The sequence below is a fragment of the Ambystoma mexicanum genome, chromosome 4q (genome assembly GCF_040938575.1).
Source record: "Ambystoma mexicanum isolate Mex_15411 chromosome 4q, UKY_AmexF1_1, whole genome shotgun sequence".
Lineage (NCBI taxonomy): Eukaryota > Metazoa > Chordata > Amphibia > Caudata > Ambystomatidae > Ambystoma > Ambystoma mexicanum.
The window spans coordinates 1,258,893,400-1,258,918,918 of NC_090928.1; the positions used below are offsets into that span (position 1 = coordinate 1,258,893,400).

General features: G+C 49.5%; 1 protein-coding gene across 1 annotated transcript in view; it reads left to right on the forward strand.

Annotated features, from left to right (window-relative positions):
* The window catches only part of AARS2 (alanyl-tRNA synthetase 2, mitochondrial), a 413,869-nt gene that overhangs the window by 302,386 nt on the left and 85,964 nt on the right, over window positions 1–25,519 (forward strand). Inside the window, exons 18-19 of the mRNA XM_069608864.1 lie at window positions 5,807–5,929; window positions 12,289–12,399. Of these exons, the coding sequence (XP_069464965.1) occupies window positions 5,807–5,929; window positions 12,289–12,399 (234 nt within the window). The remainder of the gene's footprint in view (window positions 1–5,806; window positions 5,930–12,288; window positions 12,400–25,519) is intronic.

Genomic DNA, 25,519 nt, shown 5'->3' on the forward strand with positions numbered 1-25,519 from the left:
GCAGCAGGTGTCGGGAGTAAAATCCATCTGCAGGAGTGGCATACAGATGGCAGTGGCAAAAGGGGAGGAGATACCTGTCAACCAAATGAAATGAAAAAGAATAGTATGGCCATCAGAACTACATTTGAATTACTCACTTCAATGATCACACCAAATCCACAGCCATATGCATGCTAGCCCACTCCAAAGGATCATCACCACCCAAAAACCACTTGCGAATCATAACTATCTACATCGAGGTGAAAACACTATCACAAACGAGTGTACCTGTGCATGCGTCTGTTAAAACAGAATCCATCAGATGGGATTGGTAACGTGCATAGACACAAGTGTCTGAAGGCGCGTCGAGACAGGGAGGGCTCAACAAGGCCAGATAGACGATGGTCCCACTATGGCAGCCCTGCATCACATAGCGCAGGGGAGGCGGATAGATTCCAAGAAGCCCTGTACATGGCAAACTCTGTATCAAATCATCTGTCCATGCATCCATACATCATTCCCTCATCCCGTAATGAAAACGCCTGTTTCCATACTCACATAACATGTGAAATTTCCATTGAGTCTGTGCGTTATGCAGCCTGCAAAATCCACTGTGCCCCAGCCCGTTATTCCAGTGTTGTGAAGTAACATGTATTTGGGAACGTCCGGCCTCATCGCCCACGACGCTATTGCGCATCCCAAACTATTCATATCAATCATTGCATCCTCGCCATGGCCCCTGTCCCAAGGACATTGAACAATAGAACGTTATATTTGCAGTCAGACCTGTGGGCATCTCCTCGCCGCTAGCTGAAAACCGAAAGCGCCGCCCTTCGAATTCCTCATTTGCAACATCACGTCGAAAAGGCATCTGTGGCCGCTTGAAACCACAAATTAATCCATCTAGTGCGGCTGTGTGTGAAAATGGCAACTGCCTTCACTCACAAATGGAACGCCCCGCCCGTCGGTGAAGCTCGGTACAGTGTTGCATGAGGGTCCACCGTTACTCGAGTACTACGTTCCACTGACCCTTCACAAGTCTGTTCGCGACTGCAAAGATTGTATGTGAAACAATGGGACCATAGCCGAATGAACATATCAACCAATGTTAGACTGCCATCGGGTACAAATACATGATTGCAATAGCAAGATGCCATTCGTCGAATTGCAGCGTTGTGTGCGGGACGTGCTCGCCCAAAGGGGAGTGCAGCTTGCACAGGTGGAATGAATCACCACAGGTGGAGGCCATACAGCCTGAAAACACATAAATTGCACACCCAGTCTCCTCCCACAACCACACCCACTCCGAAATGCTACCGGCAGGACTAGCCATGTTGGCCCTGGGGGACCTGATAGCACTGCAAGTACTCCAACTTCAAGAAGAAGACGAACACCAACTACAACCGGCCGCACGGCGGAGACGCAGGAGGAGGAGGAGGCCAAGGCAGGGCCAGCAAGGGCCGCCAGCACAGCCACTACCACCACGCAGGCAGCCCGCAATCCCACGCCTCCGAGCACATCCGTTCAACCTCACTGATGAGCAGATCCACACCCTCTACCGTTTGGACCGGGACACCATAACCGCCATTGTGGACATGACACAGGCTGACCTTGTCAGCATGATAGATAGCCCAACCGCCATCCCACCCCTACTGAAGGTGGTGTCTGTACTACACTTCCTGGCCACAGGCACCTACCAGCACACAGTCGGACAGTTGCATGGCATATCACAGCCACTGTTCTCACGGACACTATTGCAAGTGCTCGATGCCCTCCTGAAGCACGCAGACGACTACATCTCTCTACCACGCTCGGAGCAGGAAATTACCAACACAAAAGTGGGATTCCATGCACTTGCCGGCATACCGGGTTGCATTGGTGCCATCGACTGCACCCATGTGGAATTGGTCGTCCCACATGCCATGGAGGCCCAGTACCGCAACCGAAAACAATTTCATTCCCTGAATGTACAAATGGTGTGTGACTCCAACAGGATCATTACACATTGTTGTGCCAGATTCCCTGGATCAACCCATGATTCTATGGTCTTGAGGAACTCTACTATACCACGCTACATGGAGCGACACGCAGGGAACAGATCCTGGCTACTCGGTGAGTCTCATTTCATGCATGATGATGTGGGGTATGTGATGCGGCAATGACCTGGCAGGAAGGGGGGGGGGCGTACGTAGCAATGGCATTCCTCAATATTCCTTTCTTGTCCACATACAGGTGATGCCGGGTATCCACTGAAGAGATGGCTCCTCACACCAGTCCGGAACCCACGGGACCAGCATGAGGAGGACTACAACCATGCCCACTCACGTACCCGTGTAGTCATAGAACAGGCATTCGGCCTACTGAAGACTCGTTTCCGCTGCCTCAGCAGGTCTGGCGGGGCACTCCTGTACCGCCATGTGAAGGTTGCAAAGATGGTCATGGCATGTGTCATGCTCCACAACATGTGCGTACGTAGAAATGTGCCCATGCCCCCTGACGCAGAACTGCAAGCACCTGATGATGGTCATGATGAGGGTGGGGATGTGGCAGCACCTCAAGGAGTCTGCGAGGCACAGGAGGGCCGTGACATTCGTCAGCATCTCATAGATGCATGCTTCTAGCACTCACGCCTGGTGGCTGATACATGGACACGGGACTCGTGGCACTGTGTGTGTCTGGAACATGCACATAATGGACTGTACGCCTATAATGGCCTCGTACACAAAGATCAATGTCCACACATCTCATTGCATGATCGTGCATTGTTTATGGCATATGTGATATCATGTTAAACACCCTATCGACCCGCCACCCAAGTGAGCCCAACACACCCCCTCCACCCTCCTACCTCCCCCCCGAACACCAGTGTCCATAGATGCTCATTGTCAGTGGGCTGTCGCTATTGCAAGCCCCCTCTGCGGGTATCAGGGGCACCCCTGCCTGTGGAGCGCAGGTTCCTCCCAGATCTACGTTGGGGGCTGCCCTGGACGGAACTTGCAACGGATGATGTCTCTGCCTGCTCACGTCCATGCATGTCCCTAAGGGTTTGTGAGAGCTCAGTGAGCACACGGCGCACTGCGGCAAGTTCGGCACATACGTCTTTGGACGTCGCATGCAGTTCCCCCCTCAGGCTCTCGGTGCTTCTCTCCATTTGTACTCTCAGGCTCTCGGTGCTACTCTCCATTTGTGCCCTTAGTGTCTTTGTACTTCTCTCCATTTCTGCCCTAAGTGTCTCAGTTGATGTTTCTATGTCTGCCTTAGTGCCCCCACATTCATCGGCATGGTCCTTGAGGAGCGTGGCCAGTTGCTGCTGTTGCACGATTAACTGGTCGAGGGACTGTTGCCTCTGCTGGGCCATGGCCATTTGCGGTGGTGTCACAGAGGGGCTGATCACCTCATGTTGCCTTGCCACAGGGCTTGTGGGGGATGGCCAGTCGTCGTCTTGTGGGTGCCCCTGCGTGGTATCCTCATGGTGTACGGGATGGAACAGACAGGGGGATTGAGACAGGTCATGGATGGATCTAACTTCGACATCCCCGTTTTCTGTGTCGGAGCATGCTGCCATTAATGCAGTATCACCTATGGTGCTGCTGCCACCAGAAGCAGTGCCTACTGTGGCATCCATTGGGGGGACCTGTGGTGGTGGTGTTGTGGGCATGCTGGCTGCTGGGGTGCCTGTTGGAGTTCCCTCCTGTGTGCTGTCACTTGATTTGTGCTGCTGCCGTGTCTTGATGCGTGCAGCTGAGGTGGAGGGTCTTTGGCCGTTGGTCTTGGCCCTCTTTGCAGGTGTGCTGGTAGGGGTGTCCTGGAGCTCGTCGTTTGGATCGGACCCTGTGGTGGAGTAAAGGAGGGCGAGCGTTATTAATGGGTCTGTGGGAATTGGAATGGCAATGTATCACATGCATTGGAGTGGTACCTGAGGGTGATTTGGGTCGGGGCCTTGGAGGTGGTTTCATTTGTGTGTGGAGTGAGGGTGCAGTTGTTTGGCAGCCTGCAGTTAGGGTGTGCCTGCTGCACGTGTAGAGGGTGTTTTTAGGATTTTTAATTATTTATGTATTTGATGTGAGTTTTAAAGTGTGCTATCAGGCCTATGTATGTGGACGTTCTCCTGGACATGTGTTCCTGTTGCACTATGTGGGCACGCGGTACTTCACATGATTGGACATTGTGGTTTTGGCATTGTTTTATTTGGGACACCTACCTGAATCTTCGGATGTCTGCACTCCTTTCTCCATCCCTCCGACTCCCTCTATGCTCTCCATTCCAATGGTGGAGGCACAGATTTCTTCCCAGGGGGTCAACTTGATGGGTGATTCCGATCCTCCCCCGGTAGCTGTGGCAATGTTGCGGTTGGCAGAAAGTATGCTACGGACGCGTATCCGCAGGTCGTCCCATCGCTTTCTGCATTGCTGTGGGTTGCGGGGTGCGGTCCCCACCGCACTTACACGCTGTGCCACCAGGGCCCATATGGCCTTCTTGTTCGCAAGTGCCGTCCTGGTCATTTGCGTGGAGAAGACGACGGCAGCATTCTCCTGGAGGGTCTCCGTGAGCACCGTGAGTTCCTCACGGGAGAAGTGGACCTGCCGCTTGCGGTCGCACGCTTTCTTCGCTACTTTTCCCATTTTTCTTGGTTTCACTAGGGTGGATGACGGGTTGGGATGTGTCTCAGGGTAGTATTTTTTATGGTTGTGTGGATTTTGTGGTTTTATAGGTGTACGGCGTGATGTTTCCCGTTCCGGGACCATGCTTTTACTTCCGTTTCCGTATATTTACGGTCACCGTACTTTCCGGTTGGCGCTCACTGCGGTGTCCGCTGAGATGGGTGGCGGTATTGCACCTAGGGCGCCGTACGGCGGCGGTGTGGGCCGTTTTGGGGTCATTTCCGCCATCGCGGACTTTGCACTTCCGCCATGGCGTGGTGCTCGTGCCCGATGGGTCGGAATGAGCCGCACTTTGCTCCATCGTGCAATGGCGGAAACGCTATTTACGCTATGGCGGTCCGGTCGGTTGATTTCCGCAAGGGTCGTAATGAGGGCCATAGGGTTTGGTAATTTAAAACTACCTCAAAGGTGTATGGAAATCCTTGAGGAGGCACGTAAACCTAACACCAGACACTGTTACTTTAACAAATGGACAAGATTTGTGATATGGTGCCAGTCAAAAAATGTAAACCCGATTGAATGTACTCCTTCACACATTCTTCACTACATGCTCTACTTACTTGACTGTGGCCTAGTATTCAACTCCATCAAGCTTCACCTAGCAGCACTATCTGCATACACCACTTCTCAAAACAAGGAGTCCTGGTGGAAAGTCCCTGCTGTTATATATATATATATATATATATATATATATATATATATATATAGAGAGAGAGAGAGAAAAAAAAAAGAGGAGCAAACTGTAAGGAGCAGTGTGGACCGCACTCCGGGTCATGAGATACCAAGACAAGATAGAGACTTCAGGTCAAGTGCACAGAAGTAATTTATTAGCAAAAATTCATGCAACAAAAGCAGGACACCAGAGGGACTGAGTCCTGTACAACGCGTTACGCTCAAACGTCGTGCTTGTGTATATATATATACACATCCTAAGGGCACAACATGGCCATTTCTTTGACATGTATGCATGATCCAAGGGTAGTAAAAGGGTTCATGTAATTTCTTTCTTACTTTTTAGTTTTTAGTTTGTGTTGACTTTCATGGGATTTAATTTGCAACTGAATCAGGCATTGTCATCACTAATGGAAATTTTATGCCAGTGTCCAGGAAACTGTTTTTTACCTATTAAATGCTTGTGTTGATGTTGTTTCCTTGTTCTTCTCTAGGCACGGGAGGCTGGTCACACCTTGGTTCTAGAGGTGGAGTCTATCTCTGAGCGATTCAAGACCAGAAATGACTCTCTGCCTGAGGCGCACAGGCTCTCAAAGGAAGTGGGGCTGCTGACTGATGTGAGTACAACTTGAGAAGGCTTACATGTCTATTGCTGACTACCCAACTCCCAATCCCTCTCTTTGTAGAATGAGGAGTCAGTCCGTATAGTATGTACATACCATCATTTAGGGAATTTGTCGTCCTTTTAAGCCTGTATGTCTTCACTCATAATCGGCCTGCTTTGAGATCTCAGTGTGAAAGGAGAGTGGAACGGATTCAGGGGCACTGTTACATAATCCTTCAGTGGGAAGAGTTGGGATCGCTTGGAACAAATGCACAGTACAGAGACACACACAGTGAATGAATGCAAAAGTAGCCTCAGACTTGCGGGATGCATTTCCTAAGCCGCGTTGATCCTAGAGACTATGTAGGGTGTGTGTGTGTCCATAGGAGGCGCTAACGGGCAGACCCCATGGGCCCAGTAGTCCTTATTTGTCTTCAAACCTCCACGTGGTCACTGTGTATATGCAGTCTGTGTTCATACCTGTAACTGAGAGACCCCTGCCATAGAGTAGGCAGGCCCAGTGCTGTCGCCATTGCTTTTGCCTCTTAACAGAACCAGTATTGGGCACCCTAAGGGCAGACCCCCTTCCAATGACTAGAGCTTGCCAGCGCCTGCCCCACAAAATAGTCTGCAAAGCTAAAATATGAAACTTCACGTGGTTAATGAAGGTCTCAGCAAATCAAAATCTGCTGCTAGAGCCCCAGAGAATTAGTGGTGAAAAGAACAATGATGTTGGAGAAACCACTTTACAAGGCCATCCCATGTCCATATCCTAATGCCATTATTAGGCCACTCAAGAGCATTGCTCCACCTGCATCAAACAGCATGCCAATGAAGGGAGGGGACACACCTAATAGGCACAAGAATTGACTGAATATTTACAAGTAAGTAGATTTCTCAAGCACTTTAAGGAGTTTTAGAAGTTGGTTAAGGTTTCTCTGTATAAACTTCAGCTCCCAGTGAAAAGGCAGGTCATTATTACCAGAACTCCAGGGGAACTGAAGACAGAGCAGCTTTGAGGCTGGTGTGTATGGAGGGCCCCACCAGACAAGTCCCAGTTTTGGTACAGCAACCAGAGGCCTAGCAGAGGAAGGTTGCCATGGCAACTCAAGAAGAGGCAGTACCTTGTAAGATGGTCTGCACACAGACTCCACGAACTGGAAATATTTTCCAGTGACCGCTTCAAGGCCCAAAAAGCCCAGAGATGTGTAAGAGGCTGCTGAGTCTGTGGAAGAGGCTCATAGTTTCAGGGTGCAGTGGTCAAAGGAGATGCCTGGTTTGACAGGTCACAGTCCCAACATCTGGTCCAGGGACTAAACACAAAGCCCCTGGGATGGTTCATGCAACCCAAAGAAAGCCAGCATACCCAGTAGAGACTACCCTCATGGTGGCAGATGACGGAAAGTTGCAGCAGCAACAATACTAATATTTAAGGGAACGAAGACTGCGCTGCAAGATGCAAGATGGACTCTTGAGGTGGAACAGCCACAGGAGTTGGAGTCAAGATGTCTCACAAAGGAGCAAATGAGAAGCAGCAGTAGGTTCCAGCAAGGCAGCAGGAGCACCTACTCCTGTCCTAGTCACTGACAAAGGAAGTATCCGCTTAACGGGGCGCACAACTGGCTCATTTGGGTGCTGTTCTGCCAGATCTGGACGAGGACGGGCCCAAGAAATCATCTTAGGGTAACATTTTGCTCCTCTCGGTCCAGAGAAATCTTATGAAGGAAGCAGCAGAGGCTCATAGGAAAGCCCTTCAGGACAGCAACCAGCAACCTCTTCATATTCTTTGTACAAAACACAGCTGGGGCCTACTGCCGCCCTCCACTCACCATCTATTCACTAGTTTTGGCCGCCATCTAATCGGAGCTGGCCAGCCAAACTCTAATTTCACTCGCATACAGACAAGGAAGTCGGTTGAGGTCAGTGGTCGAGGTGCACGAAAAGAAATAGTGGAACTATGTTCCCTGCTGCGCTGCCGCCGCTCTCCACAAACCCCATTGTCACGCCCCCTCCAAACTCAAAATCCTAACCCCCAAACGAACACACCTGCTGTTAAGGGAATATTCAGTGCAGTACACTGATTTGCAAGTTTAACCTTCTTCGTACAGTTTTATTTTAAAAGTAAACCATTCCAGAACTGTTTCCTTTAGTAAATGCAGTATAGGAACAGTAGAACTTAAAAAATAAACTAGAGGAGCACCGCTGCAGGCCGCTCTCGCCCACTTCGACCAGTGGTTGAGATGTCTGTGAGACCCTCATGTAGCCAGAAATGGATGCCACTGTTAGGCAGAATTGCATGCAGTACCCTCTGGGACCACTACACACAATTGGTATTACAGGTGTTAGCCAAACCAACCTTTGGTATAAGTCTGTACCACACAGTTTTTGGTAGCGAGCTGAGCAGCCAGGCTTATCTCAAGAGTGAATGTGAGCAGTACAAGTAGTTACACAGAGGACTTTCAATCACAGTGGTTCAAGTAAACATTTATACTCAAGGTTTCTTGGTAAAACACTTATTAATTTATTACACAATCATTTAGAAAACATTTCACTAGGAGAATGCAACTTAATATTATAAAGCAATACACTTCAATACAAAATTCTAAGGTTTTGAGACAGTGTGAGCTCCCCTGAAATAGGAACCAAATAGCAGTTCAGTAGTTAGAAAGGAACAAAAGGCACAAGGTAAGTAAAATAGATCATATATACTTTTTAGACAGTGCAAATAGTTTCAGTTCGCCAGAGTTCAATTCAAGTCAATAGGCCAGGCCAAAGTCAATGGGCTGGTGTTCTGGATAAGAAAGAGCAGTTCTGGTATCAAACGGTAAAGTCTTTGTGAAAGTTCTTAGAAGTAGTTTAGGCGAGAAAGAATCGTATGTCGGGTTACAAGCTGATTAGACCTGCAAGTTGGGAAAGTTTCACAAACTTTCACCGCGAGAGTGGCGTTCTCTCAATTGGGTTGGCACAGTACCTTTGTATGAAGAAACAAATGCTGCTGAAGTCGTGGTTCCTGGCAGGTCTTGCAGATCTCGCTGTTCCTGAGCCTCAGTCGTGGGGACAAGAGGGAGGACGTCGGGGGACTCCTGCACTGCACGGGATCGTTGAAGAAAGCAAACAAAATGGAGTCACTTCAGTTCCAGTAGCTGTAGATTCAAGAACACACGCTGGTGTCCCTCTCCCTGGTTAATCCTAACCAGTCTTGCGAATGGTATCCAGGTGTCTTATGAGTTGATTGGTCACACCAACTCAAAGGAAGAAGGCGTCCTTGAAGGAGCTTCTCTGTCGAATATAGTTTGGCAATTCGGACCTGCAGCAGGGCTTCACCGGGCAAACCGGTCCAGGAGTTGAAGGAGCCGTCCTCTTCCAGCTCGTCTTCGGTTCTTTAGTTCCAGTGGTCGACTCTGCCTTCCAGTCCTGGAGACTCGCCTTTTAAACAGTTTTCTCCCATTCATTCAAGCCTAGCTGTCACTCACCCAGAAGGGTGGCTGTCCTTGCCGGACAGTCAGCCAGCCAATCTCACCAGAGTGCATTTGGGTCTCCTAGGAGACTAAGCACAGGATGTTTTGGGCACCTCCCTCATTTCCTGCCCACCCCAGATACTCAGACGCCAGAGGCGGTCTTCATTCCTGAAGCTCACCGAAGGCACACAAACAGAGGGACCAAACCTGGTTTGGCGCGCAGAGACAAACTCTAGATGGACCTTTCTAAAAAGAAATTGCAAAAAAAGTACTCCATACTCTTCTCCCTCATCTGCTCTCAGTCCACCTTGGCCCCCCTGGCTCCTCCCACTCTCCACTTTTTCTCCCTTAACACCTCATGAGGTTTCTAGACAAGTCCGCTCTATGAAAGTCTCATCCAAACAGGTGCTCCCCTGCTGATTCAGTTAATTATGCCGCCTTGATAAATTGGCTCTGTGATACCCTTGACATCACGGACCTGGCTCTAGACTGGTTGACCTCCTTCCTCTCAGACCGACCTTCCCAGGTTCAACTGGGCCCTTTTCTCTCCACCATCTCACTCTCCACCCGTGGTGTCCCTCAGAGCTCTATCCTCTTGCCGTGGCTTTTCAACATTTAACTTACCCCTCTGGCCCATTTGATCTCCACATTCACTCCTAACTTCCAGTGTTATGCGGATGACACGCAGCTCTCCTTCAAGCTTACCTCCTCTGCCTCCTCCTCCTCCTCTTCCTCTCATTCCTGACTGCCTGTCTGCTATTCAGGCATGGTGCACTGCTAACGGTCTCTGCCTTAATGCCAATAAGACAGAAATCCTTCTAATTTTCCCTTCAACACAGGGCACCTTCCATGGGCACCCCCCTCAGCTTCCTGTGAGGCAAAAAACCTTGGTGTCATCTTTGAATCCTCTCTCTCTCCTTCTCTCCTCATATCACGGACCTTGCCAAGAAGGCCTACTTTGAGCTGCACCGCCTCAGAGGCATTCTCCCTGTCCTCACCTTCTCCCAAAAACTCAATGGGCCTCATCACGAGTTTGGCGGTATCCCAGCGGTAATTGCGCTGGGAAAACACCAACACAAATAGTGTTACCGCTACTCGGTCCAGCACAATTTGCGCCAGATCACGAGTAGTGGTAAGGCGGTTACTCCCCATTCCCCATTGGGTCCAGTGGACCCAATGAGGTTTCTCTGTGGTATTAGCGCTGCGCTAATAGCACTGAAAATCGGCGGAAAGTGGAGATTTTTACCTCCATCAAAAAGCTGGAGGTAAAACTCCAACTTTCCGCCCAACTCAAGATTGGACGGAGTGGTAAATGTGGCAGTAATAGCATTACCGCCGCATTTAAGGTCCACTGCCCAACTTGTAATGAGGCCAAATGTCTACAGAGCTCTGGTTCCCCCCAGACTGGACTACTGCAACAGCCTCTTCCTCAATCTCCCTAACTCCTCCCTTCCCCCTCTTCAATTAATTCAGAGCAGGACTGCAAGACTTATCCTTGGCCTCAAGCCCAGGGATCGTATCTCTCCAGCCCTACAATTTCTCCACTGGCTCTCGGTTGCTGCAACGATTAAGTTCAAGGCTTTCTATGATTGTAATTGGTTATTTATAACGTGCTTAATACCCAAAGGTTTCTAAGCGCGGACCCGGGGATCGAACCTGTGTTGCTCTGCGTCGTCTTGCTTCCAAGGCGAGCGTGTTGCCCCTGAGCTATCCTCCTGGGCCTGGGAGATGGAACCCTGCTACATCCAACTCTCTCTCTCCCTAGATACCTCCCTGCTACAGCCCTTCGGTCTTCTAAGTCTAACTCTCTTCAGATCAGATGCTTCTCCAAGCAGAGAGTGGGGGGTAGATCTATCTCCGCCGCAGGTGCCTCCCTCTGGAATGGCCTCCCTGACCCTCTCAGACTTGAGCCGGATTTCCTTAAGTTCCGGAAGCTTCTCAAGACATTCCTTTTCTCTTCTCCCTTCCCTCTCCCCCTCCCCTGCTAATGTCCCCGTCTGCGCTTGACTGGCTGCCTGGTTCCTTCAGAGACTGGGCACCAGCCCCCCTAGTCCAGTCTACCCCTGCACTTGGTCTCCCCTGCCCTCACCCCTCTCAGCCTGCACCCCTTGGCCTTCTTGGCCCCTGCCCCCGCACTAGCTTGTTTGGGCCTGCACCCGTGTAGCCCTTCCAGCCCCTTACCTAACACTTAGTTCATGGACCTTCCTTTCCCTGCACTCTTTTCTTACCCCTGTTTCTGTCCACCTGGCCTCTCCTGGCACTCACATTTTCACGGGCCCTTCCGCCCAGACATGCACTCCCTGCCACCCACTCCTTTTCCCCTGCACTTCTCGTTACTGCACTTGCACAATCTAAATGTCACACGGCTTAGTAGGATACTTTCTGTTTGTCATCCCCCACCCTCTCATCTTGTTGCGCCTTGAAACACAATGTGTATAAATAAATCAAATGAATACCAGATTGGAACAGGCTGTGTGTAGGAAATCCCAGGACTAGTGTTATGGTGTGGCTGGAGATCACCCTACTGTGACCAGAAGGCAGTTGCAGTTCACCCCTGACAGCGGTGCCTGCTTCTCTGCCTCCAGGCCAGCAATCACTGTGAAGGCCCAGACACATCCAGGTTCTGGTGTCGCATCTTCTATTCTTTAGCCCGGAGTCAGATTTCCAGTCCCCTGTTTCCATCATTCCCAGTGGGTTCATTTGGTGGAGCATGTATCTGCTTTCAGGGGTGTTGGGGGGGTGCCCTGCCTCATCTGAAGCACAGGACATGGCTGAGAACTGTGGATAGAAAGTGGGCGGGCTGCGAGAGTAGGGTGAGGGTCCACCTCAAGGGAGCAGCTGTATTAATGGCACCTGCACTGTGATGCCTAAAATGTGACTTTTCCTTTTTTGCAACACATGGGCCTGATATCAGTGTGTGGACAACGCCCTAATGCCCCAGTGGCAGAGGAAAGAGCTGCAGATGACACTGAAGTCCCTTCAGAGGCACGCCAACACAGCCATACGCAAACTGGAGATCCAGCAGGTAAGATCAGGCAAGGTGAGAACCCCAGGTAACCCCTCAAACTATCTCTGCTACTACCTCAGCTCAGCACTAACTGCCCCATGTAACCCCTTCAAACTATCTCTGCTACTTCCTCAGCTCAGCTTCCTCCGCTCAGCACTAACTGCCCCATGTAACCCCTTCAAACTATCTCTGCTAGTTCCTCAGCTCAGCACTAACTGCCCCAGGTAACCCCTTCAAACTATCTCTGCTACTTCCTCAGCTCAGCACTAACTGCCCCAGGTAACCCCTTCAAACTATCTCTGCTACTCCCCCAGCTCATTACTAACTGCCCCAGGTATCCCCTTCAAACTGTCTCTGCTACTTCCTCAGCTCAGCACTAACTGCCCCAGGTAACCCCCTCAAACTATCTCTGCTACTTCCTCAGCTCAGCACTAACTGCCCCAGGTAACACCGCAAACTATCTCTGCTACTTCCTCAGCTAAGCACTAACTGCCCCAGGTAACACCGCAAACTATCTCTGCTACTTCCTCAGCTCAGCACCAACTGCATCTCTCATCAGCCAATCCTGTCTTCCTTTCTCTCTGCCTTGCACTCCTCAGCATTTGCTGCTCCCCGTTCTTTGCCCTGGCTCCTTCCCTGCACAGCAGTTTCTACTTACTTCTTTTTCTATGCATTTCTGCTGTTGTGTTCTGTTCCTGCTCTGCCTGTGTTTGCCTTTCCCCAGTAGTTCCTCACTTCCTCATGTCTGCCCTCTTAGTCTCTTAAACCTTCTGCTCTCTATTCTTTCCCAGTTTGTTCGCCCTCTCCTCATGCATCTGGTTCCCCTACTTACTCTTTCTGATGCCTTCCCTGGTGTATGCAGCCCTCCTTCAGAAACAAATTAAGTAGGTCTTTTTCAAACTCTTTTTATTAGCAGCAACATAGGAATACAGAGCACCTCATCGTCAACAGCAAACATTTTCAAAGCAAAGTATAAGTATCATGGTCACAACATTTACACAAAATTAAATAGATTCGTCATCATCAGAGGCCAGGGTACATAAGTAAGTTCTGAAAGGGCCCCATATATCTTTAGGCCTGCAAGCTGTGGGTTGGGTCATTACATACTGTTCTTCTGATTCATTTATATACGTCAGTTCACGAAGAAATTGGTTCATATTGGGTGGGCTCACATTTTTCCATTTCAGCAGGATACACTTTTTAGCAATTGCACATGCAACATTAAACAATCTTCTAGTTTTCTCTGAACATTTGCCTATGTCCCCAAATAAGTATATTTGGGGTTTCAGGTCTGGTGGGATCTGTGTGATTTCTTCAAGCATTACGGCAACATCTTTCCAAAACTTCAACACCACCCGACACTCCCAATACATATGAAAGTCTCCTGCCTCTGGCAAATCACGCTTGGGGCATGCATCCAATGTATTGGGGGTAAATCTCGCTCTTTTTGTTGGGGTGTAATGCAGCCTGTTCAGTATCTTAAATTGGATTAACCGCAACCCAGCATTCAGAGAGACCTTCTTAGTCAAGGAACAATATCTATGCCACTTCTCGTCTTCAATGGGTATCTGTAGGTCTCTTTCCCATTTTTCTTTTACATGGTTTATCGTGGGGGTTTGGGCTTGTACCTCCGCGTATAGTCTATTTCTGATGTTTGTTAATCTGCTTAGAATCACATGCTGTGCATAGGTCCGACATCCAGTGGTCACTGCGGAGTATTGCATTTTGTTTTTCGTAGTCGAAAAAGGGGACGTCGACAAGGCGTGTCTGTAACACTATCCCTATAGTGACGTGCGTTGTACCCACAATCCCTCATGCGTCGAGGTCCCTCAGATTGTTTTTTTCCGCCCAGCTTCTGGTCGCCTTACGCGGAGCTCCTAGAGAGACATTGCAAATACTTTCTACGGACCTTGGTCCTTAATTATACTTATTATATTGTTAAAGATCCCTCCCCTCAACGTTAGCTGTGAAGCTGTTTCTCCGCCGAGCAAGTTTACGACGGAGGGGAAGAGACGGAGGAGATCCTTCGGCGCTGCCGAACACGTGGCCTGGCCTCGCTGGCCAATGTACAGTAGGTAGAGTGGGGGTTCGAACTTTTATCTTCTCTTTGAGAATGTCTTTCTTTCTCCCCTATCTTTCCCTTGGGGTTGTTATCACCAGTTATTATTGCCTCAGCTATGGAGAGGACACCTTTTAAGTTTTGCCCACGCTGTAGGGGCAAATACACTTGGAAGGACAAACACAAGCTCTGTAATCGTTGCTTGCCCCTCGATCATAAGGAGGACAGCTGCGCGGCCTGTAAGCTCTTGAAACCAAGAACTCTTAAAGAACGAAAAGTTAAGAGGTGGGCGGGCTACGCTATGTCGAAGTCAGTGTTCTCACCCGCCACCGCTGTTACAGAAAGTGACGAGGAGGGTGATAACTCGACGTCCGTTACGGAAGTCATTAACCCCCAGAAGGAGCGCTCGCGCTCCTCGACGTCCGTCCCCGGGACCCCGACGGGCTCGGCTCACGCCCTGCTTATGGGGATGAACACCCCGGCGACAAGGACGCACATAGACCCCAGAGGCCTAAGCACACAACCCACGGCTCTTCTTCGTCGAAGACGAAGGATCCATCAGCGCCAAAGGGGACGCAGGGCACTCCGGCGTCTACCTCAGACCGTAAGGGTCTCAAGCCCCACCCGCAAACGCAGCCGCCATCAGCGATTGGGCTTTCATCAAACATGGGCGCTACCTCAAAATCATCCGACGTAACGCTCCATAGAGCGGCCGTCGAGGAACAACGCGTAAAGCAGGCAACGTCGACACCAGAGCCCTCTACTTACAAACTCGTTGTCGAGAGCCTGGCGAGAATTGTTTCCAAAGACAAACGTAAGCGGACGACGAAACAAACGTCGAATACTGCACAAAAAGCTATGGAAACGCCGAAAAAGCGCAAGAGTAGCCAGGAACTGCCCCCTTCATCTAAGGGCACTTCTGAACTACCGGAGGGCTTTTCAGAGGGCGACGAAAACCTTTCTTCGACGTTGTGGGAGCGTTCTAAGCGTTTTGAAGGTGAAGACACTGATTTCCCCCCTCTAGACTATTCAGGGGTCCCCCATGAGACCCTTGAAAGACTCCATTCTTGTATGGAGAAAATGGAAAGGTTTTTGGGAAGCCAAAACCCACCCATACCCAAAAGACCAAGAGAATGGCCCCAGGATGACCCTAGGGTCAAGATTCCTAGGCTGTTTCCCCCTTCTACAGACGTATATGACCTCACTGAAGAGGAGCAATACCTTCAGGAAGATGAGGAGTGTTTGGGTGGAGAGGAAGAACATGAGGAAGAGGGGTTTGAAGAAGATCCTTACACTAGTGCAGGAGCTTTTGAAGAAGATACAGCTACCTCGCAGCCCTGGCAATCCCCATCAGTGCAGCCTTGGCAATCCCCATCAGTGCACTCAGACCCTGATGTCTTTCACCCTTCTCCTCCCAAGGATTCACCTATTAGAAACACCTCTCCCATAGATGACCAACCTTCACTTAATGCACTATTGCGCAAGGCAGCAGCGCATTTTGAAATAGACACAGGGGAGACTCTTCCTGACCTAGACTTTGTAGAGAAAGTTATTAAAGAAAAAGCCCTGTTAGTCAGTATATTCCGCTCCTGGCTTCTATAAAGAGAAGAATAACTCCTTCCCTTTCCAATCCTGCCTTAGTCAGAGGGGTCAACCCTCGGATAGAAAAGCTCTTCAGCCCTTCATCCTCTGAACCTTTGTACATCAGAGGACATTCTATTCCGGACTCCCTCGTAGTTACTAATACAAGAAAAAGAGTGGGGGTACCACTATCCACTAGTGAGGCACCACCTGACAAAGAGGGCAAGAAGCTCTATGCACTTGGGAAGAGAATCACGACCTCCGCCGCCTTCTCAACTAGGATTGCAAATAACAATTCCCTACTAGCTAGCTACGCAGATGCACAGTGGAGCAAACTGCGCAGCGAAGCAGAGGACGCACCAGAACCCCTGCGTTCACGCCTGTTAGCTATAATCTCAGAGGGAACTCTTGTAAACCAGGGCATCGTAAAGAACTCCTTAGATGCCGCAGAGACCATTGGCTGTTCCCTGGTTCAGGGAATACTTCTCAAACACCATGTCTGGCTGCGCAATTCGGGATTTAAGCCGGAAACCCAGGCTTCCCTGATAAATAAGCCCATAGAACAAACACATCTGTTTGGGAAAGCAGTTGATGAGGCCCTAGAACATGCGAAGAAAGAGTTTGATACCATCAAGACTCTTGACCAAATTTCTAGGCCTCCTAACAGACGCAGCTATGGCAATAGACGCTCCTTTCGTGGCCAACGCCAGCAGCAAAACCAACAGCAATTTTACTCTGCGACCAACTGGCCCTCTAACCAGGGTAACAACACCCAGTTCAGTCAAAGAGGCCAACGCCGTGACAAAGGAAGAAGTCGCAGCTCCAGCCCCAAAGGTTCCACGCCCAATACCAACAAATGACCCGAAGATTCGGGTCCCCTCCCATGCATCACCGGTCGGGGGCCGGCTAACATCGTTCCTTTCAGCATGGGAGGGAATATCGTCAGACCGCTGGGTATTATCCACCATAGCCCACGGATACTGCATCGAATTCAACGGTTCCCCGAAGTACAGACCCCCACGAAACCGACGCATGACACCGGAACACCTCACTATTCCTCTTCAAGAAGTAGAAGAGCTACTGAAAAAAGAAGCTATAGAGGCTGTCCCCCTATCTCAGGTAACAGAAGGTATTTATTCAGTGTACTTCCTTGTACCCAAAAAGGACTTAACTATGCGCCCTGTATTAGATCTGCGCCCAGCGAACAAGTTTGTCAAACCCCAAAAGTTTCGTATGGTGACCTTGCAGGAAGTAATCCCACTGTTATCAGGAGGGGGATTACACGACAACACTAGACATGAAAGATGCATACTTTCATATTTTAATGTTGCCAGCGCACATAAAATACCTCAGGTTCAAGATAGAGAACAAACACTACCAGTTCAGAGTACTACCCTTCGGGATAGCATCTGCACCAAGGGTATTCACGAAAGTACTGGCAGTGGCAGCGGCCCACCTGTGCAGGTTATCCATCCCGGTATACCCTTACCTCGACGACTGGCTCATAACAGGGGATTCTTACGAAACATGCTTCTCCAATACCCAAAAGACCGTAGACCTTTTGTCCCAACTGGGCTTCTCCATCAACGAAAAGAAGTCCAGCTTAGACCCCAGCCAAATAAAACAATTCCTAGGGGCTCTAATTCGAACAAAGGACGGCCTCGTCTTCCCCTCCAACGAGAGGGTCCAAAACATGCTGTTTCAGATCCCCCATTATGTGGCAGGTCGAGAGGTGACGGTACGCAAAGCAATGCGCTTGCTAGGGATGATGGCGTCATGTATTTATTTGGTACCTCACGCGCGCCTGCACATGCGCCCAATGCAAGAGTGGCTCTACAGCCAGTGGTGTCAGGCCAGCGGACAATGGGACGATCTAGTGGTGGTCTCGCAGGCCTTGGTTCTCTCGCTACGGTGGTGGACAAAAGAAAACCTGTTATTAGGGAAAACTTTTGCCACACCCGCAGTGGAAGCCACTCTAACCACAGACGCATCCCTTACAGGATGGGGGGCTCACCTATCCCATCAGACTGCTCACGGAGTGTGGACTCCGAGCTTAGCATCCAAGCATATAAACCTGCTGGAACTACTAGCGGTGTTCAAAGCACTGAAAGCCTTTCAGGAACACTTACAAGGAAAGACAGTGATGGTCTTCACAGACAGCACCACAGCCATGTACTACCTCAACAAGCAAGGGGGCACTCACTCTCCAGGACTGTCCAAGCTGTCCCAGAATATATGGAAGTGGGCTCTCAAACACAACATGTTCCTACTATCACAACATGTACCAGGGGAACTCAATCTGCTAGCAGACAAACTCAGCAGAGACTTCCCCCTGCCCGAAGAGTACGAATGGCAATTGCACGAAGACAATCACGTCTTCACGCAATGGGGTTTCCCGGAAATAGACCTGTTCGCAACTCTGGAGAACTCACAATGCCAAAGTTACGCCTCCAGGTACCCCCAGAACCAGTCCAAGGGGAACGGTCTGTCGATTCAATGGTCAGTGAAATTTGTTTACGCCTTTCCCCCGACTCCCCTTCTCAACAAAGTGGTGCACAAGATGCACCAGGAGCAGGTTACCATGATACTAGTGGCCCCAATGTGGGCCCGGCAGCCATGGTTCGCTCACTTGATGGAGATGTCCCTATCTCCCCCAGTGAAACTTCCCTGCTCGTACAACATGCTGTCACAGGACAAGGGCAGAACACTGCATCCATGCCCTCAGACCATGAACTTAGCAGCCTGGCTCCTGAGATCATAGAATTTGGACATTTACAACTCCCGCAGAGATGTATGGACATCCTCAGGGAAGCCAGAAAACCTAATACTCGCCACTGCTATTCTAGCAAGTGGAAAAGATTTGTCATCTGGTGTAGAGGTAAGAGCATCAACCCGGTTGACTGCTCTCCCACTAACATTGTTCTGTACTTGACCCATTTACTGGATTCAGGTCTAGTGTTCAATTTCATTAAGGTCCACCTAGCGGCACTTTCTGCATACACCACTTCCCAACTCAAAGTGTCGTGGTGGAAGATACCAGTTATCAAGGCCTTCATGGAGGGGGTAAAGAGAATACACCCTCCGATAGCTAACCCAGCTTCTGGATGGGACTTAAACGTGGTACTTTCTAGACTCATGGGCCCTCCTTTCGAACCCATGCACAAGGCAACTCTTAAAGACCTCACTATTAAGACTGCTTTCCTAATAGCTATCACCTCCATTAGGAGAGTAAGTGAACTACAGGCTCTTTCTGTACTAGACCCCTTCGTAACAGTTCACAAGGATAAGGTGGTTCTACGCACGCACCCAAGGTTTGCACCGAAATTCATCTCGAAATTTCATGTAAACCAGTCAATAGAACTACCAACGTTCTTTCAAAACCCTTCCAGCTTGGGAGAAAAAAGTCTGCATACACTAGATGTACATAGAGCTGTCATGTTCTACATGGAAAGAACCAGACCACTGAGAAAGACTAATCAGTTCTTTGTCTCTGTGGCAGCAGGAAGAGAAGGAGATGCAGTTTCAAAGTCCACTATATCTAGATTGATTGTTCAATGCATCACTCTCTGTTACACTCTTGCTAAGAGAGAACTACCCTTCAAGCCAAGAGCACATTCCACTCGAGGCACTGGGGCTTCCATAGCGTTCATTGCAAATGTTCCCCTTGAGTCCATCTGCAAAGCGGCTACCTGGAGTTCTGTGCACACCTTTACAAAACACTACTGTCTAGATGCACACTCTAGATCTGACTCCCAGGTGGGACAGGCAGTATTAAGACATCTTTTCTCTACTGTTCCTTCTCATAACCCACCGCCAACTCCGGGTACTGCTCGCTATTCTATGCACAGCATGTGATTCTAAGCAGATTAACAAACATCAGAAGACAATGCATTACTTACCGTAAAAGCATTTCTGATGGTTGTATCTGCTTAGATTCACATGCGCCCACCCTTCCTCCCCGCTCGGATGGAAGGAACATAGACTTCCTTTTATATCTCTCTTTTCTGTACTCAGTCACGTCTAGAAGGCTCCCTCAGGGCAGAAAAATACAAACAGAGGGACCTCGACGCGTGAGGGATTGTGGGTACAACGCACGTCACTATAGGGATAGTGTTACAGACACGCCTTGTCGACGTCCCCTTTTTCGACTACAAAAAACAAAATGCAATACTCCGCAGTGACCACTGGATGTCGGACCTATGCACAGCATGTGAATCTAAGCAGATACAACCATCAGAAATGCTTTTACGGTAAGTAATGCATTGTCATATTCCCAGGCCTCCCGTAGAGGTCACCATCTGTACACATGGGTGTGGCTGGGGTTCGTCTGGAAATAGCGGCCATATTTTTTAAAATGCAGACCGCATGCGGTAATATTGAAGTGTCGTGAGTGGCCCACCTCCAAACGCTCTTGTTATTTCCCCCAGGGTCACAAATTTGCCATTTATGAACATATCACCAATTTTCATTTCCCTGTTAGGGTCCCAAGAGTCTTGTATTGCGCTGTCATGCGTGGGGGGGGTATACCTGGGTAGTTCCAAAGAGATATCTCTGGATTATATGGTATTTCTATCTGCAATCTTCTATATATGGCTTCCCATGCTTTAACCGTACAGCTAACTGAGTTATATTCGCACGTATCCTTGTATTGTGTATCAAATATGACTGATTGAATATTCGTGGGGTGTGTGGTAAATTCCTCTATTAGTGAATGAGGTGTCTCCTGCGCGGTATCATACCAATACCTTGCAAACTGTGCTTGGGCCACATGGTAGTAGAGCTCAATGTCCGGAGCCGCTATACCGCCCGTGGAGTATGCCTCAGTCATCTTTTCCCAACTTATCCTGGCGGTTTTCCCATTCCAAAGGAACGTTACTACTATGGAACGGAGCTTGGCAAAAAAGGTTCTACCCGGCCATATGGGAATATTGACAAACAGATAGAGCAGCTTGGGCAGGATTATCATTTTAAGGACCGCTACTCTGCCATGCAGAGATATCGGCAAGCGCCCCCATATCTGAAGCTTTGTGGTGATGGCCTGCAGAGTGGCCTCATGATTGTTCAGGTACAGTGTGGTCCTATCTCTAGACACCAGGATTTCCAGATATCTGATCTGCAGATCCGACCACTGAAGCCCATGCAGCTCTTCAGGGCACTCAGTGGATGGCGTGAGTGGAAATATTCCAGTCTTGGCTCTGTTAACCGTGTAACCCGAGTAGTCAGCAAAAGTTTGTATTTCCGCCATTATGGGTGCTATATTTGCGTTAGGCTCACGTATATACAATAAGGTGTCATCGGTGTATAGTGAAATCAATTGGACGGATCCCTTTATATTTATGCCTTTATCAGAGTGTTTCAACCTCACCGCTGCTGCCATAGGCTCTATAGTTAATGCAAACAACAGGGTCGAAAACAGACCGCCCTGCCTGGTGCCTCTACCCAATAAGAAAAGTTGGGAGATGGATTTATTGGTCAGAACTCGAGCACCAGGCTCAGTGTATAATAGCTTAACATACCTGATGAAGTTCGGTCCAATCCCAAATGCCTCTAGCACCTTTAGGAGATAGACCCAGGAGACCGAATCAAAAGCTTTCTCAGCATCTAAGGATATTGCGGCTGCGTTTATCTCGGGGTCTATCTGTGCCATTAGCCCAAAGAGCCTGCAGAGATTTAGGGAAGTGGATCTGGCAGGAATAAACCCATTTTGATCGGGGTGGACCAGGACGGGGACCGACGGTAAGAGTCTATTGGCCATTAATTTTGCGAATATTTTAGCATCCGTGTTTATAAGTGATAGAGGCCTGCAGGAAGACGCATCCTGTGGTGGTCATCTCGGCTTGGGGAGAACTGTGATCACCACCTCCCTCATAGTTGGGGGCAGTATATTGCATTTGAGGGATTCCTCCCACACTCGGAGGAGTATCGGGACAAGTTCTTCATGGAATTCTTTATAAAATTCTGCCCCTATCCCATCAGACCCTGGTGCCTTACTCGATGTTAATGCTTTGACAGCTTCTGTAACCTCTTCCGCCGATATCGGCTGATCAAGCGCTAAACGATCTGCCTCTGCAAGTTGGGGAAGGTTGAGAGTTGCAAGATAATTTTTAATGTCTGCGGGTGATTTTTTATCTTGATTCGAGTATAGTGTGGTATAAAATTTGACAAATTCTTGGTTTATCTCCTCCTCCCTTATGAGTACTTCCCCCCGTGTCGTCTGTATACTCGTTATTTGGTGTGGTTTCTTATCGTGTTTGAGAAGATTAGAGAGTGTCCTGCCGGCCTTGTTGCCTTCTCCATACCTGCGTCCACGCATGGGGGCAGCCATGTACTACACTTCCCTAGCGCCCAGTTTATTGAATTCTTGTAAGTGTGTGTGTATATCCGCTAGTAGTTCCCTATTCTGCGTTTGTGTATATCTTCCCTCCAATAACTCCAGTTTACATTCAATGTCCGCAAGTTCAGCTCACAAGTTCTTCAGCATGCCAACTGATTTGGACAACAATACCCCTCTGATCCAAACTTTAAATGATTCCCACACAGTGGAGTATTTGCTTACTGGGCCCACATTGTTAGTGAAGTATTCTGCTATCTCAACATGTAGTGTCGGCACCACCCCGGGGTCCCCCAGCATTCCACTCGGCATTCTCCATCTTTTAACGGGACAAGGGGTGTCCTGAATCTTCAATTCTATCATCACTGGAGAGTGGTTGGAGAGCGTACGGGGCAAAATTGCACAATTCTGCAGCGCAGAGGGCATGCTCGATGTAACAAACCAGTAGTCAATCCTGGACTCAGAGTCATGAACCGAGGAGTAATAAGTATAGCTCCTGTCTCTAGGGTGTATCATACGCCAGGCATCTATCATTGACAGCTGTGAAAGAATGCTACTCAGGGTGGAGGCTGTTTTGCTAGGGGCTCTAGTAACCCTGGAGGACCTGTCCAACACAGGGTCAAGCGCCACATTGAAGTCCCCGCCCCATATCACATTTGACAAACCATAGGCAGCGATCAATTGGTATATATTCACATAAAATGCAGGGTCGTCTATATTAGGCCCGTGTGTGTTAACTAGAAACATTTGCCGCCCAGCGAGCATGCCCCATATGACCACATATCTACCTTGTTGATCCACCTTATGCCCCTCGAGACCGAACCCCAATTTTGGGTGAATAAGAGTAATTACCCCTCTGGCCTGTGTAGAGTAGTCCGTAAAGAAACACTGTGTTCCCCATTTGGGCAGTATGTGTAGGTTGCTGTTTCCCATTGTGTGTGTCTCTTGCAGCATTAGTATCAGAGGGCCATGCCTAGTAACATAATTAGCAATATTCTTGACCTTCACCTGGTTATTTAGACCCCTTACATTCCAAGTAAGCAGTTTTATTCTTATCCTGTCACCAGTATTGTGCAATAATAGATCTTTCCAAATCCTTGACCATTAGAGTTGTGCCGAATGTACCATACGACCGGCGCCATTCCTAATGCAGCCATTTTTTTTAACATAAAACAAACTGTTAACCATAAACAAACTGTAACCTGGGTCACTCTTCTCCAAGTGACCAGAACTTCTGTCTTCAGCAGACTCTTTTCCATCGAAGATCAGCCAACTCCCCCTTCCTCCCCTTGCACTCCCACCCACATCATGAACCCCAACTCGACGATGTACCCAAAATAACTCTTGGATCATTCCAGGGGTAGCCATGTTGCATCACGTGGCCGCCCAATCGTGTCCACATCTCCGCCAACCATATGGAGTGGACCCGCCATAATCGAGGCGCCGCTAGGACCGTAGCCCTAATGGTGTAGCAGAGCAGACAGCGTTCGGCTAAACAAGAAAAGTACCTTAATCTTCTGTTCTGGGTCTGTTATTTGGAGCCGGTCTGTCTCCCCTGGGTTGGAGGGGTATAGAAGCCTCAATGTATTGCGTGGCCTCAGCTGGGGACTCGAAAAAATGCGCCCTGCCCGCGTGCTGAATCCTCATTTTGGCGGGGAACATTAGAGCGTATGGTATTTGCCGTTCTCTCAGGAGTCTTTTAACTGGTTCGTAGGATCTCCTACTTGCTTGGACACTGGCAGAAAAGTCCGGGTATATGTGTATCCGGTTTCCATCATGTTGTAGTGTTCCAGCCTCTCTAGCCATGCGCAGGATTGAGTCCCTATCTCTGTAATTAAGGAGCCTGGCAATTATTGTGCATGGCGGTGCCCCTGGTTTAGGGACCGGGCCAACGTGCGGTGCGCCCTCTCAATCAGGAAATGTTCGGAAAATGCTTCCGGGCCAAATATTGTTATAAGAAGCTGTTCGAGTTGTTTTTCCATTTGACCTCTTCCAAATGTTTCCGCAACGCCCACCCCCAGGATATTGTTGCGTCTCGATCTGGATTCGAGATCTTCACATTTGTTTTGCATTTTGGACATGGCTACTTTAAGTTGGGTGATATCATGACCGTGGTGTGCAATCGCATCTTCATTGGTGCTTATTCTATGTTCTGCTTCAGTTACACGTGCACTCTCTTTGTCCACCCTGACACTATGTCATCCAACTTCGTATTGACTGCCCGAAATCCATCTTGCACAATTGTTGTTAATCTGTCTTCTTTATCGCCATTCTCCGGGTTCAGTGCTTCATTATTATAGGTAGCTGGATTTACCATGGTAGATTGTCTTTTGGCTGGCTGTGTAGATGTCCATAGGGCCTTTCTTCTTGCTGCTGGGGGTTTTGGTCCCCCTACCCGATTTTGGGGGTTCACCCATGTCACTGGTCACAATATGCTGTGCCACAGTCTCTTTTTCCTGGCCATGGCCTGTGCTCACCTTCTCCGAGTTCTAGCACAGCGTTCCGCCTTGTCACAGGTCTACCGGCGTATCAACCTTGGTGGACTGTGTCCTCCCACATATTACTTCACAACTCGCTCAGTAGATTGGCTCTGAGGAGTTTCCTAGGGTTAACAGCGTCCGGAGCAGCCAGCTCGCCAGAGAGGGGTCTCAGCCCGTCTTGCCCTTGTCTTCAAAACCCTGTCCTGGCCGGTGGACAGCTCCCGAGAAGCCAATGAAGGGCTGGAGTCGGTGTGCAACTCGGGGAGGACCGGCACAGCCCGCACTGCAATCGTGGACCAGGTCAGTGGGCTACTACCCGGTGAAGCGGGAGCACCAACCTCCTGCCTTCCCGCAGCCCACCACACCACCCCCATCTCCCGGCGCGTGGAGGTCAGGTGTGGGTCGCAGGCCAAGTTCCAGATATGGGCTAGGAACCAGCTCCGTCTGCGCCGAAGCGTGCACAAATGTATGGTGTTCCGGGCCGCAGGATTGTCATTCGGGCCACGTGTGGCTGCGGGCGTCGATTACCACCTGTGTCACCCCCCCCCCCACGTCTAGGGAGGGCGAGGGCGGCAGCGGCAGGCTCGCACCGCCGGTGTCTCGGGGCAGGCAGGGCCGCACCCCCCACATGGATCAAAGCAATCGCCGGCCCGCAGCAGCTCGGGTGATTTGAGTGTTTACGAGCGG